At 35.8% G+C, this 27,795-nt stretch overlaps 1 protein-coding gene across 2 annotated transcripts; it reads left to right on the forward strand.

The window, feature by feature from the left end:
• The first annotated feature begins 50 nt into the window (after positions 1-50).
• On the forward strand, positions 51-27,067 carry slmo (PRELI domain containing slowmo). 2 transcript variants are annotated; one of them, XM_085490246.1, is made up of 5 exons: positions 51-110; positions 537-705; positions 8,305-8,391; positions 25,881-26,054; positions 26,349-27,067. In XM_085490246.1, exons 1-5 carry the CDS (start codon positions 79-81, stop codon positions 26,409-26,411), a joined length of 525 nt encoding a protein of 174 aa, XP_085346372.1. In that variant the 5' UTR covers positions 51-78; the 3' UTR covers positions 26,412-27,067. The 2 variants fall into 2 exon arrangements, with proteins under 2 accessions (XP_085346372.1, XP_085346373.1); XM_085490247.1 differs by lacking the exon at positions 8,305-8,391.
• Positions 27,068-27,795: the final 728 nt, after the last annotated feature.

Here is a 27,795-nt window from a genome sequence, read left to right on the forward strand (position 1 = left end):
GTTCCGCGCACGTGTTTCGCGTTAAAAATTAACAGTGCTCGCCCTACATGCAGCGTTGCTCGCCCTATCCGTAACGCTATGAAAATCTGGACATCCGAGCATACCTTCGAGTAAGTAAGCCTTTTAAAGCGCGTGACTCTTTAAACTCGTTCCTCGACATTTCCTCTGTGAAATCCCTCCAAAGACGATAACTCGAATGATAAACTCGTTATCATTAATCGTTTTACCTGTTACATTTCGCGAATGAGGCAACTTCTCATTGTCGGGACAGGAGGAGACAGGAATTTAGGTTATCTCGGACAATTAAAATTCTAGGGTACTTCTGTAGCTTTCTAATTTTTTTAAATTTCTTTGGAATTATAAAATGTTAGAATTTATTTCGGAAGCATAAGAAAGGAAATTTTAAAAATAATGCTACTTAATTTAAGTTTCGTAAATAGAGCTAGTGTTTTCTCTTTTAGAAAAAGGAGTAAGTTCGACTAATTTTTGAGAATTAGATATTTTGACGCGATAATTTTATAAAAAAATCTTTGCAGTCATCCATGGGAAACTGTAGCGCAGGCAGCATGGAGAAAGTATCCGAATCCTATGGTGCCTTCTGTCATCGGGGCGGATGTCATCGACAGGAAGGTGGTAGACGGTGTCCTTCACACCCACAGACTCGTGGTATCCACGCAATGGGGCTTTCCTAAGTGGACACAAGCGGTGAGTCTTTTAATTTTGGCCACGTGCCGCCTACAATTACCGCATATCTAACCTAACATAACCTCTTCTCGAACAGCTGTATTGTGTGACAGAGTAATTGTTACTACAGTTCTTTGTAATATTGATTAAACGAAATTAGCTTTCATAATTTAATATCATTTGTGCAAAACATATACTTGTCCCAATACAGTTGTATCGATTTCTCACACACTGACATAGACGCACGAGCTCGTTACGTGCTCGTTACGTATAACTCTGTCATGTGCCACTTATGAAATGCTATCTAGACATTTCGCGGATGTATATGGACATCTTACGATAAGTGTGTCATTATACACGTGATCTTCCTCCGGTGTCGTGTGTAGCTTTTTTGCAAATTAATGAATTTATTTCATGTATTCGGAACCAGGGTTGAGAAAGTTATTTTGTGAAAGTTTCTAGTTACAGTTACAGTTTTTCTTTCATTGAAAAAGTAACTAGTTACAATTAACAGTTCCGACTGTGAAAAGTAATATATTATAGTTATAATAACTCAAAAATTAATGAATTGTTACTTTTAAGTTACTTTTTTGCAATGACCTTATATTATATTTTAAATATAATTTTATTTCAAGAACTTTACTAAATTATATATTACATTCTTGATTATGTGCTACATATTATTTTCTATGCAATAAATTATAACTGTTTTAAATTTAAAATGTGAAAATATATTTAATATATTAAATTTATAATTTGTAATAAATTAACTTTTTTTAATAATTAATATTATTTACTTAGAATAAAAATTATGAAATTCAGATTTTTCAGTTAAAAAATTCATAAAATTTCAGACAATCGTTACTTTTCGAAAAATTGTTAGCCTTAAGTTTTATATAAACCAATTATTAAAAAGTAACTATTAAATTAGTTACTAGTTACCAAAAAAATGTAACCAAATTAAGTTACAGTTATAGATGTAGAAAAAAGAACGTAGTTAATTGTTAATTATAGTTATTAAAAACAATTTAACTGTAACTATAACTTTGTTAAAAGTAACGAGTTATTTCTCAACTTTGTTCAGAACACACACACATACACACAGGCGTATAAATGCTTGGTCGTGCAAAATACTATAATATTGTGCTGCGATAATGCGATCAGCGTAAAGGAACGTGCCTTTTCGTTGCGGACAAATTTTTTGTATAAATATTAATGAGCTGTTTTGAGAAAAATAAAAAAGTATTTCAACAAGAGAGAATGCTCTAATGTATGTATGTATATTTACATTACAATGCAAAATTTGAAAGGAAAGATTTTTTTCTCATTTTACGTGCTTTGAAACGCGTGGAGACATCAGTCAATATCAAGTTTAAAAACCTAGAAACGTAATCGCGCGTGACGTCAATTCTGTAGTCACTCAAACTTAATCATGCTGGTTAATGGTTAATGAGGGGTGATTACATATGATTGCACAAAAACTTTCAGTCTATAATCAAGGATAGTTCTATGTATCGAGGGGTGACGATAAAGCAGCGTTGTAAAGAATATTCCAGTGCATTCTCTCTCAAGTACATATATGTAGTCACGTGGACACCGGCCTGTTACAAGGTCGTCGCTTAAGCGATAGAGCACGATGATCGAAGAGCTTGGCCGAATGGTAACCTTGCTTGGAGAACTTATCCTCAGCCAGCTCCGTTTATCGATTTTTACTCTCTCTTTCTGGACGCGCACTCTTGTGGAACGTGGACAAAACCACTTCATTCATGTGAAAATTTATCGGAACAACCTTTCAGAGACCTTTGTCTGTTATCTAAATAAAATTATATAGATGATTATCGAGATGAAACTTTGATGTTTTATCTTTATATATAGTAATCTTATCTTTATATAGATAATAAAAATATGTATTATCTATATCTGCATCTTAGATGAAAAAAAGTATTATCTTTACTAAATTATCTAGAATAATTTTCAAATAATTTTGGTTTAGAATCATAGCACATAAAAATACTTAAATAGTAGAACTTAAGCAGTAAGCCATAAAAATTTATAAATAAAAATATGAATACATATATATTTTTATATTTCTTTTATAATTTACATTTTTTTATAACTGTGTTTACATAAGCAGTCTTAAAAATTATTATCTAGAAAATTATTTAGATAAATCACCATATATTTTTTTATTTTTTATCTAAATATATTTAAAACAAAATTATCTTTATCTTATCTAATTGTAAAATAAATTTATATATTTTTATCTCATTTTTATCTAGCTAATTTTAAAATCATCTAATTGTAAGCACAACACTGGTCACCACAGACCCGTTCCAAGTGACGCTTGAATAAGTTATCGACTCGCGCCGATCTCGCAGAAACCTTTTACAATTTAATCTTCCAACTTTTCTTGTCACGCAAAGTTACGTAACTATACTGCTGCTATGTGCTTGACGGACGAAGGTATACCTTATTGTTAGGGTGACATAACTTGGACAACCATAAACTTTTTTTGATTGTTGTTTAAATGACTTTCGTGCACAGATACAGCATGTTCGATTGCATCTTAAAAAATATATAGATTATTGTGTAATTACTTTCTCAATCCCTTGACTTGAATAACTTTAAATTTCTTGCATAGAAAATTTAAATTTTTATTGCCGATGTCTCTTTAGAATAAAATAAATCTTAATGTTAGTATTAAATATATATGATACGCGAGATGGCATTCATATCTTGTTAATGACTCACAGATTTTAGAGTGCATTCACTCCTAACATCAATCTAATCAGGCGAATGATATATAAGTGAATGATAGATCAGTTATACAAATTTTTTTACAGCTTTAATGTGAAAATGAACTTCGAACACAAACGTTACGATATGATTAGATATTGGTAATGACGTAACCAGCATGTCAATTGACGTTTAACTTCTCAGTGAACTCTTGCGTGAACAAAAGATGATATTACATATAGCACTCTTTTAGGTCGAAATATAAAACGTTTCATAATTTTTTACAAGTTTTTTGCAAATTATTTAAAAAATTTATCTTAATTAATAGAAAATAATAAAATAATTTATTGTAGCTCATATAAAATGTATAATTTTTTATGTGGAAAATCAATTTTTTTACGAGATTTCTTTGGTGAAAAAGTGCAGAGAAGATATATAGTTTACTTATTAAGAGTTTCGTCTTTTTATCTGTTTCTACGTTTAATCGATATAGATTCTGTATCTGCTGATATAAAATGACACCACACAGGATGTCTCAGACATACTGTATAACCTGTTAATGGTAGATTCTTGGGATCATCTGGAGACGATTTTTCTTACATGTTCCCAATTTTTGCTATCATGTATCTTTTGTAACCAAGTCTTAAATTAAAATTCTATATTAAAATAAACTTTACCTAAAATTAATTAAAGACCCGGATTTAACTGTTTTGTTAATATTTTATTTCCACAAGAGATTTAATTTACAAAAAATTTTCAATTCTTTATTTTTATCATATAACTACGGTGACCATTCGTTTTTTATTTTAAAAGATAGTCCTTTATTTCAAGTAGTTGTTCTTTAAATTTATTTATTTTTCCAAAACTCAATTTTGTCCTTTATTTTTTATTTAATGTTTTATTGTTTAATGTAGTATTAACGTAATAATTTATACGAAAACAACGATATCTTTTATCCGGAACTTATTTAAGACACCAAGGATTTGTTTTAACATAGTCGAATCAGTTTCAAACTATAAGAATAAAAACGTAGACTTCTGATAGACAGAGTTATATTTTTTTGCTCGACGATGTCCACTTTGGTCGCAAACTGATTTAGAAACATGTTGAAACAAAACCTTGTTCTTTATTTTTTTTTAGAAAATATGGTCACCGTATTTATAACTCGAAAATTATTGATGCCTCGACATTTTAACTGAGGAAAAATCGTCTCCAAATAATTTCATAAATCTACCATTAACAGTTTATACGTAAATAGGTCACCCTATATATTAACATTTCGTATAAGAATTTCTTATGAAAAAAACCAACATTATTATACTTGTAAATTTTTTGCCTCTATTATTCGTCGAGCGCTTTTGCACCTTGGCGCGTGACTTTCATTTTTTATCACCGGCGCAGCTTTTTCACGGTCGGTCGCACAGTAAAATTGATGTTGCACTGATCTCTCCAGCGCAACGGGCGGCAAGAAATCAATCCGCGTGAACGTAGTGTAACAGCATCATCCGACCTCTTTCTGAGGTAGCCCGTGGCGGGTCGACAAAAACCCTCCCACACCCTCGTTCGCTCGTCCCTTAGCTTAGCAATCTCCGGCAGCGTATATCGCGGAGATCCGGAAATTCGAAACTTTCGACGAACGCGCGCAAAAAGAAGGTGCCGGGGACCCGGGGAATTGCAAAACAACATCCGCGCGCATCAACTTTCATAATGAGCGCGCTCAATGTTACGCCGTTTGGCAATCGTCCAGCCAGACGCGTCCCGCTTTCTGGAATACCCAGGCAACTTCGCCCCCAACCACCCTCTATTCGGTATACCCTGGAGATTCTGGAGGCGTCGGATCCCTCTCTCGCGGATCGCTTCCTCTCGCCGGATTTTCTATAAGCTTGGCCATTTCGCTGGGCCGTTTCGTTGTGCACCATTCGCTCAAATGGCTCGACTCGCGATATCATATACAGAGTGCTCGAGTAACGACGGTACATAAAGTGATCGTTCGTGGACGGTCGACGATAAGAAAGCGCGTGCGAGAAATTTATTTTACACACGAGGACTTCAAATTCTTCCGTTTAAATTATATCAACAAGATTGTGGTAATAAGTGATTTCGTCTTCATATTATAGTTTTCTTATTTTTTTATTCTTACTTTTAACTACACAGGCTTGTATAGTTTTGATAATTGAGATTTGACAGGTGGTTTTCTATGTAACTTTATGCACTGAATCCGAATCTGGCCTCAGGATTTGCTATCAGGTTTCTCAGATAAATGTATATATACTTTTTGTGTTTTGGGCTCATTGTATTTTGAGGATTTTTGGGTTTTTGAGGTCTAAGTTTAGATTTGCATTATTCGATGTTGTATAGGTTTTTATGATGTATTTTGCACACGTATCCATTTGTAATTTAATATCTTTAAAATGATACATCTCGGAAACAAGGTATCATACACTGAAAAAAGTTGTTAACTTATTCACTAAATCGTTCAACTAATTACTATTTTGTTAATTAAACATATATAAATATTTAAATCAAATACATATTATGTGAAAGATTTAATATTGTAATTAATTTAAATACCTCTATATGTTTAATTAAACAGAAGAGTAATTAGTTGAACGATTTAAACAAGTTAACAACTTTTTTAGAAATAGATTTTAAAGGGGAAGACTAGTACTATGCGATAATATTATCAGAAATTTAATATTAAAAAAAATTTGACGTCTAAAATAGATACACGATGTTGACCAAAATCGTCATTTTTGACACTTTTAATTTCATTCGAATTCAGCGCGCAAAATTACCTAGAAAACTACTTCGTTTGCTCAAATGTGTCTTACGAGCCTGTATTATGCAAACTTGTATTATTATTACAATTAATGCGCGTGTATTTAAATAATGAAGAAATAATAAATGCGAATGGAGGAAAAAGTTATATATTCTTTCTGAGCAACGTCCACACAACATTTAATGAATAATTTAAAAAATTAGGAAAAATTTTTAGAAATACTAAAAATTTAATTCATTAGAGAGAAAGAGAGAGGAAGAGAGAAAAGTTGAAAATTTTAATGTAGTACAAATATAACGTCGAGCATACATATGCGATCATGTATATACATATAGCGATATAGTCGTATTTCTCAAGCACTTTACGTAACTGTTACTGCAGAGAAAGAGAGAGAGAGATAGAGAGAGAGAGAGAACTGGAAGTTGCAGTATTTAAATACGCCCGAAAATTACTTAACGAATGGAAAAGTGCACAGGACCGTTTCGGCCGCGACGCTTTCGTCGACGCCGCTTTCAATGCTAGCATCCAGCGGCGCAGCGCGCTATTCCGAGTAATTAGCGGATGCAGTTTCGACAACGAAACGCTCTCTGCAAAAGAAAAAAAAGAGGGAAAAGTTCGCTTATCGCGCCTGTTCTCTCGCTCCCAAAACGCGCACGAATTGGCAGCCAAAGCGTCGGTATAAGCAGGTCGGCGTTTATTCGAGCGTCTAATTAGAATATGCATAATTAATCGCAAGAGGAATAATAATTAAAGTGTACTTAGCATGCCTGCCCAATTAGCGTCTTTCTAATTACCTAATTACTCATGCTAATTTGTTATTAATATCGCGCGCCGCCGCGCAAACTTATGAAAAGCGACGTCCCATTTCTTCTCGGCCGAAATAGGCGGAACGTTTGCGCATTCGAATTATTTATCGTTGGCGATTAGTTCTAATAATTACCGCGATGCGAGTATGGTTACGTTCTGCTGCGGAATTGTGCGCCAAAATTCGCGAAAGCTGATTAATCAATCATCGCGTTTGTCGCTAGGATGACTTTCATTTTTATTTGACGTTTGATGGTTTATAGAATTTCATCCCCCAGTATCTCTCAACGAAAAGGTGTGTTCAGTTACGATTAATGTTTTTTTTTATATTTTTGCAATTTTTTTATCAGGTTCGATAACTTACAATTAGATATATGTATTTCGGCGATTGAATAAATGATCATTAATTTTGGGCCTTCGTTTATATATATACTTTTTGTATAATTGTGAAAGGATAATGCAAGCGTCACTGTAGGCGTTTAACAAAATTGATTACCGGCTGCGTTCTGATGCAGAACCAATTAATAGTCGCTTATCGCTTTCTATAGAGCCCAGCGCTATTCATGTAAATATCGCTTGTTTGTTTAATTTGCCTCGTGTACATATAAACATGCTGATATGAATATATAGTATATTTTCATATAAAGGTCCGTTGTTTTACCTTCCCGATATTCAATGTGAATGCTACTGCATATAATTCCTGCAAATAATATCTTATTAATGCTGTTTGCAATTGATCAATAATAATAACTAAATACGACGGGGGGTTAAATATAATTTATTGTATTGAAGAAGATGTTTATGTACTTGATGGGTAGAATATGACACGTCAGAATTGAAAGTGACTCTAAACTTAATATACAAACTATGTCTGTCATATAATATATTAATTTTAAGTTGTATGTTAATTTTATCTATTCTATTGTCTATCATCACTGTGATGGATAATTCACGAACTGCTCTAATTTTTTTATTGCACACCTTTTTTCGCTTTATCGAGCACGCTATGAAAAGTCGTGAAATCGAGTCGAAGCAGCTCTCGAAGACTGAAACATACCATTGAAGTTTGGAAGGCTTTATCGTCGAATTCAATGCGGAAAGTTTGAAACCGGAAGTGCTTGTCTATAGCACTTCCGAGATTTTTATCGGTGGCTTGAATCGGTTTTTAGCAGTTCGCCAGCCAGTTCTCGCCGAAACTACATTTAAATAGCGCGGACTTCTTTTTATACGCGAGTAAGACTTTTACGTTGATGCCCAGGGCTTATTATACGAGCGCACGTTTCCTCTTCTTTTTTTTACAGTTAATTGGCTACGCGAACTTGTGTTACGCCAGCGAACGCAGCGAGGTCGATCCTGTGAATAGACAAATGATCCTCAGGACGCATAATGTAAGTATTTTTTATTTGTTCCTTGTTATAGAAAATGGGCGGAAAAGAAAGAAAAATTGTTGCATTAACTCGCGATTATGCAACGTGCAATTTGCAATAAATTCTGCATTATAGCATATAGTGTATATACATATTATCCAAAATAAACACTATCGAAGAGAGATAATAAGTAAATATATAATAAAACAAAAAATTAATCGTATTGGACATTTTTATGTTTCAAGACATTTGCTTAAGATATTTTTATGTTTTCAAAAGTCAATTATACTCGCGTGCGTTTTTCATAATTTATACATCTCTCGCTGTAGGAGATGTTCAATCGTATTTGTAATCGCTTATTCGATACGAGTGGTATTGCAATCGGTCCAATTGCAATCCCAAATTAGATGTCCGCAGAGTAACATCATTATATGCTGAAATGAATTTTTGGCAACATCGACGTCCTCACTCTTTCTTTTTTTATCATTTTGCAATCTAACCTTAGGCGATGATATTAAGTGCGAGAAATATTGGAAATTTAATGGCGATATCGTTGTTAAGATTTTGGGTACTATTTTTGTTTGAATGTGTTTCATTTTTTTTTGTTTTGGAATTTATCAACGAAAGCGTCACGTCGAATGCATCACCTTGTTTTTTTTGATGAATCGAGTATTTTTAGGTGATTTTTGGATTATGACAAGATTGCAAATACGTTGTGATGTCGCGAAATAATTTTTAATAAAATATTAAGAAAGAAAGAATTAATCGCAGATGTTGCTCCATTAGCGAATAATAAAAGCACTCTTTCCATAACGGTGTTTCTTTTTACATATTTTTATTGTTAAAATCATGAAAATATTATGGATAAATAAACTTTATTTTGTAATGGTTTAGAATTATTGATTTATTATTTTGAATTGAATCATTGATGCTTTATTAATTTATCGTGTAATTTTCTCTCGTGTTATGTATTATATTATTCCGAGTATTATTCATACATCGGTGGTAAAAATTGCATCTTATTGCTTCTCCTATTTTATTTTTTTTTTTTAAGCTGTAAGAAAAAATACTTTGTGGTTTAATTATAAACCTTTGCATCTATATAATTAGATATTTAAAAAATTAAAACTTGGACATATAAATGCATGATCAATTTTAATATTATGAAATAAGTCACTAAAAAATTGTCCTTATCATATATCATTTTTTTCTCGCATTATGTAGGGGTTGTACTTCGTCAAAGCGAATTGGTATTCCCGTTTTGTTTTATAGCGCGCGCAAGTTTGTCAAGTTGCGCGAAAAGTTTTCCATGTCAAATTTATGTTCTAAGACACTTGCAAACTTTCAATATTTTTCTTTCTCAACATAGGCATCTTCCATAAAAAAAATTGACAATTTCCGAGCGTAGTTTCCCTAGTGTTACACGTGCAACACGTTTTGGATAGAAGTGCGTCGGCGCAAAATCGCCGGATTTTTTCCGAGCCGCTATCAGAAAACGATTTTCTAGTTCCGATTTACATAACATCCGTTCTAAGAAACATATAATATATACACACACACACACACATATATATATATATATATATATATATATATATATTATATGCATGTAAAGACCCTCCGGAGAAGTATCTAGTTGCAAGCTCGAAAAGATCGGAGAGTGAACGCATTCGAGGGGGAGTGAGAGAGTGAGAGAGAGAGAGAGAGAGAGAGAGAGAGAGAGAGCTGAGATGCACGCCACTATCGCATCCAGAAGGTTGGATATGATAGGTTATTGATGCGCGCATTACCGGAGGTTGCATAGCTGGGAGAGAGAGAGCTCCTTGGCGGGGTGTATCAGCTGGGGTGTCAGGGAAAAGGGCGGCGAGATGCGGCAGTCGTGGAGGGTAAAAAGGAGGGAAAGAGGGTGGACGGTCGCGGCTTTCGCGTCGAAGATCATCCCCCGCTTCGTCGACGCAGAAAAGAGAGCAAGAGAAAACGCGGAGCTGGTAGATGCATTACTGGTATGATGAACGATCCGCAGGTGGCTCGAAGCGAAAGAAGGAGAGAGGAGAGTCTCTCCCTCTTTCTCTTTCCTCTCCACGTCTACGAGGAGCTTTTATATCCATCGAGATTCCATATGTATCTGCCGCGCGAGTACATTATGTACCTACGATCGCACTCGCACGTTCTGGTTTCCGGCTAATTCGTACGAGAGAGTGCTTTCACAAGCGAGTAAATCGGCGTACGCTGAGCGATGATGTAGGTACTCGCGCGGATAGCTGAAGTATGACTGAATAGGGATGATAGAGCGAGAGTAAATCGCTTCGCAAAGGTCGGCGTGGCAATTCCATTAACTATATAGCGCGGTACTTTAGCGACAATTTGTTGCTCGAAATGTTTGCGTCGATGATTAATGGCAAGAATATAGAACGAATTCTAAGCTTATTTTCCAACTCTTATATATGTATATATATAAAGGGAGAACTGAAATCGCGATCGGTTACGTAAAGTGACTAATAAATTCACCATTTCTCATGTTTGTGCAGCAAATGCTACGCGAATCGCGTTATTTCTTTTCCAAATATATATCTACTATGGGACGTAAAGGTGATGCGTTAAAAGGGTTGGTAACTCAGGTAATTTTTCGTAGGACTAGGTAATTCAACGGTAATCCAAAAGAAATTTTGGGTAATTTTTGGTAATTCTAAATAATCGTTAGCAGTCTCAGGTAATCTTGGGTAATCTAATAAGAAATCAAAGTAATCTAAGGATAATATCAAATAATCTATAGATAATTCTAGATATTCTTAAGGTTGTCTCTAATAATCTAAGATAATCTTTAATTTTTGAAGTTAGTGAACATTGTTAATAAATCGATGTTCTCGAAGATATTTGGAAAAATCTGGGGTAATTTTAAAAAATTTGAGGTGATTTTAAATATTCTGAGGTAATCTTGGGTAATTTGAGGTAATATTTGGTAATCTTAAGTAATCTCTGAGGTAGTATTAGGTAATCTAAGATAATATTAAGTAATCTGAGAATTTAAAGGTAATTCGTATCAAGGGTAATTTTTTGTACACTATAACCACTAATGATCAACCCCTCGGTTAAATCGCATAAAAGCAATGAACGGTGTATCGGTATTGTGTACCATATGTAAACCGATAGGACAGGCAAAGACAAATCGCAGGGTGTCTAAAGTATTAATACGGAAAACTATATATATAACGTAGAATGTGATCAATTCCGCTTCGAATCTGGAAAGTGGATACCACGCCGCGATAAATTCGTCTTTATCCCCTCATCGTTTTACGGGTGTAATCTTTATTCACACTCTGATGCGTTACGTATAATATATAATTTACGCGGCCGTCACGCAGGTTTAGGATAGCGAAATACGATATTACGTCGCAAAGTATCCAACACCGCAAAACTATAAATAGGGGATGATTAAGGAGAAATCTTGGCGTGCCGGAGATCGCTTTAATGCTTCGAATGAGATAGTTTTTCGCAATATTTCGACCCCATTTTTCGGAAAAATCGACATCGTCCTTCTTATTCGTGCGATCTTCCTTCCTGAGAAATGTCTCCATAATTAAGATTGCGACCGAATTTCTCCGCTATTCACCTGCCAACGTGTCTCGCGGTTTCTCGTATTATATGTGACAAGGCGCGCTTTGGAGGAATAAAATTTACGGTTAAAATAAACATTACTGAGAATTTTCTCGAGAAATGTCAGTTGAGTAAAAGAGACATGCGATATTTATCCATTTGATATTTTATGTCGTGCAGTATTGTGTTACGAATTTATTTTATTTCGTTGCAAAAATTTCTAGGTTAAAAGGTAAACGATGTAAACATATTGCGATATTATTTTTAATAATGAGAAAATTGATTAATAACTATATATTCATATTAAATATTATATTTCAATATATTATATATATTTTAATATAATTTTGTTGCTCTAGATTTATCGCTATAATAATTTCTTTATTTTTTTTAATAGAACTTTTTTTAAAAAATTAATTTTTAATAAACGTTAGTGTTGATTTTATAACCAGAATATAATAATTGAATCCTATTCTAACTCTTACATCGCTTCAAAGTATACGATCATCCATTAAAAATGATCCTATCGATTATTGATTGTCGAAAACTAGAAGGGTATATGCTTGTTGCGTTACGGATGAATTCAGACTGTTGCTGAGCATCTGAGCAATTCTCTCACGGCGTTTACACGTTTCCTAATGTGCTTGCACGCGTGTAATGTAGACAGACATGCGCACGTTTATATACATACGTACGTTAGCGAACGCGAATGTAATTCGCTCGAGTGAAGATCAGGACGGACGACACGTGGTAGAAACGTAAGCTCGGTAGATTTCAATCGGTGTGTACAACTAGTCGAATTCATGGGAGATATCTTTTAGCAATTTAGCACTCTCTGGGCTTGGAGAGCCAGGGTTCAGGACTACGGCATTACACATACGTGTTTCACCGTAACACGACGTGCGGCATATATACCGTTGATCCCAGGTATATGCACGTCGCACACAATGTTGCAGGACCGAACTGTAATAGGATGATAGCTTAGATATCGTTCGCCAGGATCATAACCACATACAACGTTGGCTATTAAGACGATCACGGTCACGTCTTGGAATAATTAAGTTGCCATGCACACGCAACGGATTTGACGGATTTCCGTGCCGATCGTAAGTTGGCATTACCTTCGGGAGATTACTTTCGCGACTGGGTATTAAGTCCGTATATAGAAGGATCGCGGTCGCACGTGGCTGTTAAGACAATTACGATTTTCTCTCTTCCTTCAGCTTTCTCTCTTTCTCTTAATATATAGGGTGTTTCTAAGTAAGTGCGACAAATTTTTTTGTTAAAAATTAAGGAAGGATTTTTATATATTCTTATATTCCTCTCCCTGAGGAGTTACTCTCCTTCAAAAAGGGAGGTGAAAATTAGGTTTTTAATTTTTTTCTCTGAACGGATTTTAAAAAAATGAAATTTGGTGGATAAAAAAAAATATATATATATATATATATTTTTTTTCTACTAGTAAAAAGGATATTTATTAATATTTTTTAATCTTCCTGTATCGTTATAAGAGGATAAAACTAACAACCCCTCTTAACTTTTTATTAGAATTTTTTAACGGACCGGAATATGATCATCTAAAAATATGCATTAGAAAGCTTGATTCTTTTAGAAACTTTTCTCTTATTTTTTTTTGTAAAATCAAGTTTTCAAGAAAAAAAATTCAATTTTTATTTTCTTTTTTGGAAAAGTATAACTTTGAGTGTAACCTTAGGAGTTATATGAAAAACCCCCTTTAATTTTTGATAAAGAATTATCTCCTAAAATTTTTCGCACTTATTTAAAAACACTCGATATATTACTTAAGAATATCAAGTTTGATTTTCCGATAACAAGTTTATATTATATATTTCTTATGAATTAATTTGCTAATTTAATTAATGATGTAAATGGAGAGGAGTCTTGACTAAATTTAATATTAAAAATAATTTTATCTCTTTGTCATTTATTTTTGCACGCTATTGTAACACACAGTCAATTGTTCTAAAAATCTCCATTAAACCATTAAAATTTAAAGTTATTCTAATGTCGAGATAAACAAGTGAGTTGACATAAATAAAAATCTCAATGTTATCGCAATTACGTTACGATAAGCGTCGAAGTTATCATTTTCGCGATTCGAGTGCATCGTCACACGATGAACCGTAACGATGTATGATCACGAGAATATTGAAACAAACGCTGTTTTTGTTTGCAAGTTACAGTCGTGCGGGGTGATAGTTAACGACGGGGTAAGGTGTTTTTACAGCGCCGATCCGCTTAAAACTCGCGCGCTAATGAAAATATCGCACTGTCCGGACATCGCAAATATTGCGCTGCTATAAAATTGCATATTGTTAATTTACAGCGATGCGATGCGATGCGGGGATCTGCTCCCTCGGCGCCTCCCGGGAATTCGCGGGGGCGTCATTGTTTCGTAGTGAATATAAGCGTGCGTCGGGCCGTAAAAACGATGAAATATTTTCCTCCCGTTGCTACAACCGGCCCCCGGATATTATCAGATTATAGAACGAACAAGCCCGCGTTATAAGCCGACCGCGCGCAGCACGCGCGTCTGCTTGCACAATGTTAATCGCGCGCACGCCTGTTTAAACTCATTCATCCTCCTCTTTTCTTGCGACTCCTCGCGCAGATGGGGCATCTTGGACGACGCCGCGCGGCTTAAACCTCATCCCCTTTTTGCGTCGAGCGCCAGCGATAATTCCCTCCCATAAAATATTTAATAATATTTATATCTTAGCCTATTATAAGATACAGAAGATATTAATAAACATTAAAAAATTTATAATATAGGTACAGAAGATATTAATAAGCATTACAAAAATTTATATTACTTCACTTTAATTGATTTTAATTCTTCAAATATAATATATGTTCTTAAAATATAATAGGGTATATCTAAATAAGTGCGACAAATTTTCGATGATTTTTTGTCGAAAATTAAGGGAGGTTTCTTATATAAACATATATACTTTTATTATATATCCCTTCTTGAGGAGTTACAATTTTCTAAAGAGGGAGGTAAAAATTAAGTTTTTATTTTTTTCTCAAATTTAAAAAATGAAACTTGGTGGATATTTTCCACTAATAAAAACGATGTTAATATTAAAAAGAAAAATAAAAACTTAATTTTCACCTCCCTTTTTAGAAAAGTGGAATTCCTTGGGGAAGGATATAAGAGTATATGTTCATATAAGAAACCCTCCTCAGTTTTAGATTGCACGCGAACATGCAACTATGACAATCTGTACTTTTATCTAGGAAGGTGTTTTAAAAGATAACAGCAGATTAAATATTTTGAAATATACAATTCAATTAAAAATATAAATGATATGTTATTTTTCTACATAATCACCCTCCTTTTTAATATACTTCTTGCATCATCGTCTTTACAAAGTATCGTTTCCTAAAATTTTTTGCACTTATTTAGATACATCTAGTATATGAGGGTTTCAAAAAGTAACAACAAATTAAATATTTTAAGATATACAATTCAATTAGGGATACAAATAATATGTCATTTTTCTACACAATCACTATCCTTTTCAATACACTTCTCACACAGTTGCATTAACTTCTTTATTCCATTAGAAACAAGTTTTTAGTTGTGCGAAGAATGCACCGTTTCTTTGATCTTATAATATCCCATGACCTTGCTCCCTTTGATTACCATAAGTTTGAACCCCTGAAAAACGCTTTGAGGGGGATGAAGGTTTAGAAATGATGACGAGATCAAAGAAGCTAATGTATTTTTGGCTGAAGGCACAACTAAAAATTTGTTTCCTATGGAATAAAGAAGATAATGCAAGAAGTATATTGAAAAGGAGGGTGATTATGTATATAGAAAAATGACTTATCATTTATATTTTTAATTGAATTGCATATTTCAAAATATTTAATCTGCTGTTATCTTTTAAAACACCTTTCTAGATAAAAGTACAGATTGTCATAGTTGCATGTTCGCGTGTAATCAATTGTTACCGCTGTTACCATATCTAATATGATAAAGCAAAGCTGTACATTCACGGCGCGCATCGGTTAGATTTCGCGGAGCAAAGACAAACGAGCGTAAAGCGGGAAAAGGGTATATTTCTGATGACAGCAATGTGGACGACGAGTTAAAGGGGATCTACCCACGCACATATGTACATACATACATACATACGTACGTGCAACCGTAACCGACGAGCTCATTCCGCGACGCGAGAATGAAGTTACTATTTTTCATTAAGCCATCCGCTCGCTCGTGCGGGCTCTACATTTCAATCGGTTCGAAAACTTGCCGGCACTAGTCCCGGCATTCGTATATAAATACCATTTTGATGTGTGTGTGTATATAGGAGAGACACGTGACTCGCGTTGAGCCGCGCGCAATTTGTTGTTTTTATGATTTAGAGGACCGCGCGTACAATAATTTAGTCGCCTGTGCGTCCAGCGATACCCTGTCTCGCCTCTTTTATCCCTTTTCACCCCGCGTTTAGCTCTCTCTTTCGAAACGGGGATGAGGAAGGATGTAGAGGAAAGGGGACCCAGGAGTTCTCCATCACCCAAATCCGTGGGGAGTCGACGAGCACGAAGCCTGGGAATACATCGTCGATACGCGCGCGTCCGTTATTAATTCTCGTCCTCGATGGTGAACGGTCGAGAGCACATCCTCGCCGCTACTGTCGGGTTAAACCCTTCCCTCTTCGTCCATCTCTCGCGAATCCTCTCGCCCCCTGTTCTCGCTTCACGGAAATTTGTGCGGCGATGAAGGTGGCGGCAGCGCGACGCTGGGATCGTTAGCGGGGATATATACACGAGTCGTTGCCGTTAAAATATCGTTCCGGTTTCCTTCGTGCGCGGCCCGGCAACGTATTGCGATCTCACTGCTTACACACGGGGTGCTTGATTGATTTACCGGGTCTCTCTCTCCCTCTGTTTTTGCGGGATTTCCGGGGAAGTCTGTCCGGCGACGACCGGCGGCGAACGGATGCGTATTAACCCTTCGGTGACGGGCGTTTAAATCATCTGGATTCGATGGTTCCTCTCCTCCCGTTCTTCCCCCGATTTTCTTCCGAATCGTCCGGGCGACACCGCGGGATTTTTATAAGCGCCGTTCGCTCCAGGATGATGGATGATCGCGTTTGTCTCGCGAGTTGATGTGTATACATTGAATCACTCGCTTGGTTGGTTTTATTTCGAGACTCTAAGGATACGTATTTAGCAAAAAAATTAAAGGATTTGAAGAAAATGAGCTAATAAAAACCGATGCGTCGGAATTAAAACGCAATGACTTTGTGTGTACTTATTTTTTATTTGTTCAGAACGTCCCGGTCCTTCCTTTGGACATATTCAGCTTATCATATAATACAAGTGTACAGAATGATGTAGTCATATGATGATAGATCAATGTTGTTTTATACAGTACACAATATAAGTTTTACAGAGAAGTTGTAGGGTTCAAAATGATCTTATCAGTACGACCTTGGATAGCGTCGTCAAGGTCAAACTGATAAGATCATTAAATAGATCATTTTGAACCCTACAACTTCTATCTGAAACATTTTTCTGTAAAACTTATATTTGGCGAGATTTTTAAGGGTCCCAACCTTTTTGGGATACCCTATATATTATTCTATACACTTGTATTACATGATAAGCTGAAGATGGTCCAGAATAGAAAGGTTCTAAACAAACAAAGAATAAGTCATTGGCCACGTTTAGCACAATAACTGTTGAGTTGTCTTATTAACAGTCTACATTGATTTATTGGGTCTAAAAGTAAGAACCAATTTTCCAATTGCTACTAACAATAAGCAATTTGTTCTGCTGAACGTATTTTAATTCTGATGAATTACTCACCTTCTTAGCCCATTCTCTTCAATTCTTTTCATTAATATGATAGAGCCTTCTCTCTATCATCCAAAAAAGTATATCGAATTAGATTAGCCACGTTTAGCACAATAACTGTTGAGTTGTCTTATTAACAGTCTACATTGATTTATTGGGTCTAAAAGTAAGAACCAATTTTCCAATTGCTACTAACAATAAGCAATTTGTTCTGCTGAACGTATTTTAATTCCGATGAATTACTCACCTTCTTAGCCCATTCTCTTCAATCCTCTTCATTAATATGATAGAGCCTTCTCTCTATCATCCAAAACAGTATATCGAATTAGAATGGGTTTGAATGTTTTCTCGCACCAATTGTCGAACTATTCCATTAGACATGACTACTACGAAAATGCGAATGAGGTCGATGGGTGTACTATCAACTTGAGCACGAGTTGTTGAAAGTTCTCGGTTACACCATCTAATACCGATTTGTCAGCAACGCCGAAATCCGCTGAAATCGGCGATTAGCGCGCGCAGAGGAAGCGTCCGAACTGCATGCGAGGTCGATCCAGCTTCCAGAGTTGTGTGCCGGCAGATTTGGGCTTCCGGCCGCGGGAAACCCTCTCGAGGCATCGGAGTTAGTATGGGCGAATTGCGAGCCCACCGGGTTCGAACAATGCAGCCCGTGCGCAGCCAAATCCGCAAAGTCCTCTCAATTATGCGGCGATGCTAATTACTCGCGAGAGCACACGCTGAAGGAGAGAGAGAGAGGGAGAGAGCCTCCACTCCACATACAACGGGGTTCTCCCTAACGCTCTCTGCAGTCTTCCATTCTCCTGCTGCTCCTGTAATATCAAAGGGCGAAACGGAATCGTGGGAATTCTCGAAGAGGGACGCGCGTGCTGCGCCTACAATCATCAGGGAAAATCCCCTCTTCTTCCTACGACGTGGTTTTAATTAGCAAAGTTTGAGTCAACATTTCTCAATCCTATCTATTACGAAAAGATGGATATGTACGTTACACGCATCAAGAACTTTCAAATTTGAAAGATTACTTCTCTTATTATTATTTCTCTTGCGCACTAACTAATTGATAAGAGGTCATCTTAAATTACGTAAGGTTTCTGGGAGGGATCAGCATTTTACGTGGGGGAGGGAGAGAGTTGAAGTATTTTTTATGTAAGATTTTTTAACTATTTTCTCTAAAATAATAATAGAATCTAATAAAAATTTTTTCGTCAAAAAATCATAAAAATTTTTATTTTCTTTCATTGGTTAGTCATTTTTTTATAAACTAATTTTTATTATTTTAAAAAATAAAGCAAACATAACGAATTATTTTGAAGAACAATAAATATAATTAAATTCCATTACTCGCGTTTAATCAATTCTTTATCTCTAAAAAAAGATTAAACTGTTAAAAAAACTTTATTAGTAAAATATTATGTAAGATACGGAAGAGGAGGGGTCACAGAAAATCTTACAGTCCTTTACATGGGGATCAAAAATCGTGAAAATATATCTTACATAATTTAAGACTGATTCCTAATGTATTCTCGAATATTATAAAATGTAAAAAATTATAAAACTTATTTAGAATATTTAGGACATATCAGCAATCTTCACTATTTCTATACTCATTTTGTTATTCTAATTCATACAATAAAAGTATAAATGATAAAAATAATTTCTTAAGTGTCTCTGGAGTATATATAAAATGCTCGCTCTGTTAGGTATTTCTACAAATCGATACGACGCCGACACTTTCAAGGTGACTATTCAGAAATCGTCCGAGATATCGTCTCGTTTCCCAGTTGATGCGTCATTGGGCGTAGTCGCGTTGCGCTCACCGGTAAATGGAAAGCAAACGAGGGAGGTTTTGGCACAGAAAGAGAGAGAGAGAGATCGGGGTGTGATTGGTAAACATGAGATTCGACGCGCGCGACTGACGAGAAAAATTTTCAATTAACCGATGCACCCGCGTGGCATCGCGCAACGTTCGCTCTGCCAGCAACTGCTCTTCGCGGTCGCATCGGGAAAAGAGGCTGAAATTAATTACTTTCGGCGTCAACGACAGATTCGCAGTAGTTGATGGGACGATCGATTGTTCGCTTGATACGATTAAATCTCGTTCGTCGTCCCGTTTTTCTTTCTCTTATTATTATTTCTTTCTCCTCGCGATGTTTACGCGTTTCGCTGAGACGAGACGTCGACAACAAGAGAGAGATTATGTCGTTCCTTGAAAGAACGTTCAAAGAACGTAAGAAGAAGGATTTGTGAGTAAATCTTCTGTGAATATTCGCCGCGAAAAAAAGAAGAAAATTAATCTTTACGTCGAGTGCGATTATTTTCCGTGAAAATTCACTAGAAATTAATTAAATAGGGAAATTGATACGATTCTCGTGTAAAAAACAATTTAAATTATTCGGATCATTATAAGCTTAATTAAATATGTTTGCCGAACTTTTTTCGTAGAATAACATGTAATCGCTTTTAAAGGATATTTGACGTATGATTTTTTCCCGAAAAACAATCTTAATTCTTGTTAAAAAAACATGAAGTAAAATCGATGAATGTATTTTCAGTTTATCCGTTACTTTGTATTATTCGTTTGTTTTCACAAAAAAATCTCGCAGCTGTGGAAATGCGCGTTTATAGAGGCTTACAATCTTCAATCCGCATAAAAACTATTTGTTTTCGCGTATATATATTGTGTATATATATATATACACACATGTATATACAGACAAATATATATGTATATATATACACACATACATATATATTTGTCATTCGCCGAGAAATTTCGAAAATCAAAAATTGACGCTATTTTTATTTTGCACAGTTGGTCGGGATAAAAAAGTCGGATTGAAACAAAAGAATCGAAAGAGAGAGAGAGAGAGAGAGAGAGAGAGAAGCGACTGCTCTTTGATATAACACCGGATTGCCGTAATCCTGCTTCGGTATTAAGCAAAACGTTTTTCGCGCCGCGGTTAAAAAATTTGCTTCAACAGGAGTGCGATTACACCTCATCACAGAAATGACAATAAAACCTCTCTCGTCTTGTCAATTACACCTCTTTTTCATTTGTTCGTCTCTTTCACCGTTGAAATGTCCGCTCTTTCATTTGCAACGTTAAGCTATTGGATATCACTATACACTTTTTTTTAGAGAATAAGATAGTTCCTTCGCAGTTTTAAATGTTCAATTGAGTATTTCGGATAACATATAGAACAATAGTTTTCGCGATAATTAATGAATTTTAACAAACAATTTTAATTAAAAATTATATTTGTTATCTGGTCACAGAAGATAATTAAACATTGCTCGATCCGTGAATATAATATTCTTGTCGCGATAGAAAATTAAGTACAGACCACAATACCTTTAGTAACAACAATATTAGGACTTTGCATCGGCGAACTTCCGGCGCGATTGCAAGGAGAGCTAGAATAACAGTACCTTATTTAGATAACCAGTCGTGTTCCTTCAGTAGCAGTCTTTCAATTTTGCTACGTACCTCGCTTTCCGTCGCATTCCGTGACCGTGTACTTAGTATATACTAGAATAGATCCGGAAATTCTCGAAGAATACATTACTCGAGAGAGAGAGAGAGAGAGAGAGAGAGAGAGAGCAGCGAAATATAATACTCTTTCCATTTTTCGCTGGTTACCGCATTTTGTCCTTATATTCTTTTGTCTTCATATTTCAATGTTCTCTAAATGTGTAATATTGTAAAAAGAGAACTTAGTTCTCGGTATTTTATAATTACGCGATTACTGTCTGCAAGTTTTGCAATTATCTTTCGAATTACAAAAGACAGAAAGAGTAAGAGAGCAAAATGATATGACAAACTCACACAATCAAATGAAATACAGAATCAAACGTAATCTGTACATCAACGTCATCACTTCTAATGTCGATATAATCCTGCGATCTTGTAATGATGTATATGTATATACACCATTACAAGATCGCATATATTATGGACGACAGCGATCGTCCATTTGTACTAGCTGTGTTTCATTTCCTTCGAATTTAATCGACATCTTTGTTTCTGACACGTGGACCATGAGCTTCATGAAACGCAACAGCTCTCTCACAGTTCCGCATAATGTTAATTTTTCGTTTCTTTCTTCGTGTTCACTTATGGACCCTCGATGCTTTAGAAACCGTTGTACCGCGAAGCGAGTTGGATGATGGTGAGTTGAGTTGGCCGTGGTGTAACACAGTCGGCTTCACTGATTGCCAATATAGCGAAGTGCATAGAACACCGCACACCACACTCTGTCGTTCTATATATATATATCCATCCACGGGATGGTCGCGGACCTACAATGTGCCACGGGCGTTAATTTCCTCGTGAAACGTATTGCGTCCCTGTGATTCAATTGTTCCACCCTACGGCGTGCTATACGCTGCGATGGCTCAGCTCTCGGAACTCTCATAATGATGTGGTATTTCTCCACTGACCTCATGTTCATGTTTTGCGAGACGTCAAGCGGCGATTTTAGATCCTAGAAGTCATATATTATGTCTATATCTTGAAGTTCTTTTGAGATCAGGTCTTTGATATCTGACAACAAGTAAAGTACTTTTGCATAAATCTTTAGTGATTAGGAAAGCATTAGTGATTTGGCTTCTTTTTCTCTATAATTTTTAGAAACTTTAAGCAATTTTAGATTTTAGAAGTATATATTTTGTCCAAATCTGGGCGCATTTTTGCGTCAGTCTTCTACTTGAAGCCTATGTTTGAGATCAAGTTCAGTCTTTGATACCTGATAATAAATAAAGTATTTCTGGTTGGCAAGCCTAGACCTTTAGTGGTTAGCAAAAATTAAACCATTAAACCATTAAATCATTGAACTATTAAATTATTGAAGAAGAAAAAGATACTAGAAGTCCCCAATCTGACTTCTTGGCGCCTATAGCTTTTGGAGATGACTACACATATGTCGTACAACTAATTTGTCAAAAAAAAAGGGCAAACGTAGTCGACGTCTCCGCAATTTTCGTGATCGAATATTGCGTGAAGCTAAACTCGCGCCGTGAGATGCATACGAGAGATCGAAACTGCCAATTTTCCTGCTGCAAATTTACAGACTTCATGATATCAACAGCAAATACGTTTCAGCTAGGACAAATATTATGACAGCGACATAGATTAAACTTTAGGCCTCGAGAGAAGGGGGATAGTAACATATAGGGCTCCGGGCGCCCAGTTGCCATACCAGTGTTCCAATCCTCTCGCGTTTCCATGCCCTTTGCCTTCGTCATCGCGCCAAGCGGCGCGGGTGATTGTTTCTCTCGCAGCGGGGAAACAAATCCGCGCGCGTGATGACAACGTGATGCATCCCGCTCTCTGCTGCACTCACTAACACAGGACTTCTACCAACGGTATACCGCGATACAACAAAAGCGAGTGTTGCTGTTTGTCGTTTTCGCGTCGCGTGTTTACGCACTGGCGCACTGTAATGAATTCGAGATGGTCTTCCAACACTCTCTCTTTGGGTTTTGTCATACGCTCTATGCTCTTCTCTACGTATTCAATTAGTTGCGGCATACCATATATACATGTATATACGTTTGATCTGCATGCTACATAAGTTTGTAGCGCGTGCGCACTATGGTGTATTGAGATCATGATATACCATGTCATTCAATGCAGAGTTGCATTATCGCCCTGCGATCCTTTCGTGAACTCGACAGCTTTCGTCGCAACACGAAAAGCTACACAAATATCGCCTTCAAATTCCGCGGTATAAAGTGCACGCTCTCGAGTTTACGATGTTTCATATATAATAATTGAACGAAACAATATGATACATTTTTATAATAAAAACAAGTAATGCGGAAAAAATTCCGCGAAACAATCCTCTCAAAAAATGAAAATACGGATACCGATTGGGTCCAAATTTTAATAGAAGCTGTTGTCGCTTAAAAACGTCCATATGCTGCAAACCAGAACTCGCTAGGATCCTCCTGAGTCGAGAATGAGCGATTTTAAAAATACGAAGAAATTATGAAAAGCATAAAAGGGGATTAAAAATTACGTTGTGGAAAATGAAACGAAAAGGAATTCTATCGAATTCGTAATTGTGATAATTAATGCATTATGATAGACATTTCTGTCAAAAAGTCAGTTTTCTATGTAATTAATTTTTACATGCGCGCGGGAGAAAAGAAGTTAATAATTTTAAAAGCAATTTGCGGGGAGCAGGTCAAAGCAAAACGATTAAAAAAAAGAAAGAGAAAAATACAACGCAACGGAAAGCGCGGAAGTGGAAGCGCACCGGATGCGCTTTTTGCTGTCTGTGACGGGAGCTACTGCTAACTCGTTCGCGAGCTAATATTTCGTAGCATCGATTATTCAGAGGTCTACATCACTTCGTGGAAATGTTTCATTTCGATAGTTCCGGGTGTCCATTTACCACAAGGGGTTGCTAACCCCCACGTGATTTGATACAAACAATGATCGATACGAACGACCGAAACTCGGTCTCCGCGCGCGAACTTAATCGTATAAGAGATCTTGAAAACTTTTTGCGGCGCAAGTATATCGTGACATGAAAGTATAGTAGTAATATACTAATATTTTTTATACGACAACACGGACAAATTTTTAACGTAAATTATCCGTTTTATTGAATCAGGCGTAATATTTGAGGCAGTTAAATTATTTTATTTAATCAATAAAAATACAGAAATTTTGACGTTTTTTATATACAGAATGTAGGCCATTTTAATGTTCTACTCCTAAATTGCTTTTTTCCTAAGCCTTTTACATAAAAATATTTTGTAACAAAATTATAAAAGATTTCGAAAGAAAAAGAAGTTGACGCTACTAACTTTTTTCTAGTGGTCATTTAAAGATCATTTATTATATGTTTTTTTAAATGGAACTACATTAATTTTTTGGTATAAATCGATTCTTCGCAATATTTGTTATAAAATAAATTATATAGGTAAGATAGTCAAAAAAAGAATAATTTACGAAGTATTTCATAATTTATGTAAAATTATGTTAAACTAAAGTATAAAATATTTCGTGAACTATTCTCTTTTTGGTCATCTTATCCTTCTAACTTTTTATAATAAATATTGCAAGGAATCGATTTATATAAAAATCAATTAATTTCATGAAAAAAATTACTTAAATGATTTTGCAAATTGCTCTTTAGGAAAAAATTAGTACCAACAAAATCTTTTACAACTTATTTTACGAAATATTTTTTTATAAAAAACTTAAGGGGTAACATCTAGTCCGAAGGCAAAAATCATAGGCTGTCTTTGTGAATTTTTGTAACGTTGCTACTGAATCGATCAATGTGAAATTTTCAGGGCTGAATATACTTGTTCTGGGGTGCAAAAATATATTTTTTATTTTCAGTTTTATTACGAAATGGCGGCTCAGCAGCGCGCGGAAAGAGAGTCGAATTTTTGTGAGGCGTCCCACGGCTAGCAGCAGAAGTCCCCAACGAATGTATCTGGAACAATGAAAAAAAATGTTTTCATAATCTATACGAGTATAGCTAATGAAGTACACATGGATATTACGAAATATTGATTTTTGCAAATTTGGCAGCATTGTGAACAAAAAAAAAACGATTTTTCGAGAGTAAAAACTCGGCCTGTATTTGTTTATAAAAATCGTAATTGTTTATCGATCCTAAAAATCGTGTGTACTTCACTAGCTATACTCGTATAGATTATGAAAACATTTTTTTCATTGTTCCAGATACATTCGTTGGGGACTTCTACTGCGGGACGCCTCACAAAAATTCGACTCTCTTTCCGCGCGCTGCTGAGCCGCCATTTTGTAATAAAACTGAAAATAAAAAATATATTTTTGCACTCCAGGACAAGTATATTCAACCCTGAAAATTTCACATTGATCGATTTAGTAGCAACGTCACAAAAAATTCACAAAAACAGCCTATGATTTTTGCCTTCGGACTAGATGTTACCCCTTAAGAAAAGAGATATTTGAAGTAAGATATTAAAATAATTGGGTGGTCCATCCTATATATTCTTATTTAATAATTACGCGTAAAATGTTGCACGGCATTTAACCGGATCAATTATTTTGCTTTTTACAGTTAACTTTCGGCAATTATATCGCTGTGGATGAAGCTGTTAGGTACACACCCCATCCGACTGACCCCAACAAGACGTTGCTCACGCAAGAAGCGGTAGTCACCGTCCGAGGGGTACCACTAACCAACTACATGGAAGATCTTTTAGCATCGAAAATTTCTTTCAATGCGAGCAAAGTAAGTAATCTCCTTCTTCTCAAAAATATTCAACTTAGAATTGAATTGATATTAATGCAAAAATTAGCTTCTGTTACATGAACCATTTTATTTGCAATTCCGACAGTATCAGTAGTGACATTTTTAATTTTTAATAAACTAAAATACTTACACAGTAAGATGCATTATATTAAAATGCGTCATAAAAATATTTCATAAAACGGTTATCCGTTCACGTGCTTCGTAAAAGTTTGTGAATGACAGTCCGTCACGCGTTTTCGGATTTTTGCGTAATCTTCTCTTCTTACGTTTGAGGGTCGACAAGGGTTGGAATGGGTGATCAACAAACTCGAATCCGAGATGAAGGAGTTCGCCTGAAAGGCCCGGCCGCCGTCGCGAAACTTCTGAACTGCCGCTATCAGCACAACATGAGCGCCGGCGTCGGTGGGGAGCGGCAACTTCTAGATCGAACGATTACGCGGATCAGAAGAACATTAACGTCCCGGGTTTCGTCAGAAACGAGCAGATGATTCGCCGCGGGCACCACGTAGATCGCCTAATTGAATTTTGCGGAACTTGTTACTAACCGGTTGGGAACGAACGTTCCCTTTGAAGGGCGCAATTGCCTCCGCACAACCGTACTCTTGGGTCCAGGCCTGCAAGGATCTGTCGAACGAACACGGGGCGAGATAACACTGACTGATATAGAGAAATATATTTTAAATGCGTTTAACTTTTAAACGAGGAGGTACAACGATTGGTTTGGCAATTGAATCGTAACAATCCTGAGATTTCAATCTGTATTCATATATACCTCTACGTCGACTGATGATGAGAGAGTCAGTCATACCACAAATCTACCGCCACTCTTAGCCAATTCAACCACGACAATTCAACGTTTCATGGACGTTCTCGACCGTGTAAAAGGGAATTAGGAAAAAGAAATGCATGTCGATATGTGTATATGTAATTTATAATTTAATTTAATCGTAGCAAAAGTTTTATAATAAGTATTAGACATGATTTTGCTTATATGCATTTGTATAAATTGTTTTCGTTTACTACCCTTCCATACTCTTGCGAAGTCTTATATCATTATTTGTATTTTTTTTTTTTATTAAATATCGATTATATCACGCAAATTATTTTTACTCAGTAATCTAATTTGCACGAAGAGTGCGTCCTATGAATCTATCGCAAGCTTGACACATGAACGGTCCTCCATGGACTGGCCGAAAACGAACAATGCAGACACAGACCTTTGCGAAACTATGTTCTCCGGAACTATGTTCGCCAGATTCTCATTCCTTCTCTCAACGAGAAGGCAAAGCTCTTTGATCGCAGCGACGAGGCAACTTACAACGCGTTCCGAAATCACTGTGTGGTCTCTTTGATGCGTCTATCAGCGTATTCGAAATTATACCGTTGTTGACCGAATAATTTCGCGGTTTTTCTTTCCGTGTCAACTTGCGTTTTCGCTGACTTTTTTTTTAAATAATTGATGTTTTGTTCTTTCGGTCGATCTAAATTCATTGGTCTTTCTTTTTTCAACTGAAAGAGTACACTGTTGGTTACAAAAGAAGCATCAAACAAAATGTATCTTTTGTATAAAAAAGTTGAATAGAAAGAGAGAGAGAAGGGGATGAATTCACTTTACGCGACCGGGTGCTTTAATTTAGAAAAGTCGACATGCACGTCGAATGCGGACGTTGATTCAACCCACAAGTTCGATGGTTCGATACGAAAACTGAGCAGACATCGA

Source organism: Nylanderia fulva, unplaced genomic scaffold (genome assembly GCF_048542155.1).
Source record: "Nylanderia fulva isolate GAGA-0341 unplaced genomic scaffold, ASM4854215v1 Scaffold12, whole genome shotgun sequence".
NCBI lineage: Eukaryota > Metazoa > Arthropoda > Insecta > Hymenoptera > Formicidae > Nylanderia > Nylanderia fulva.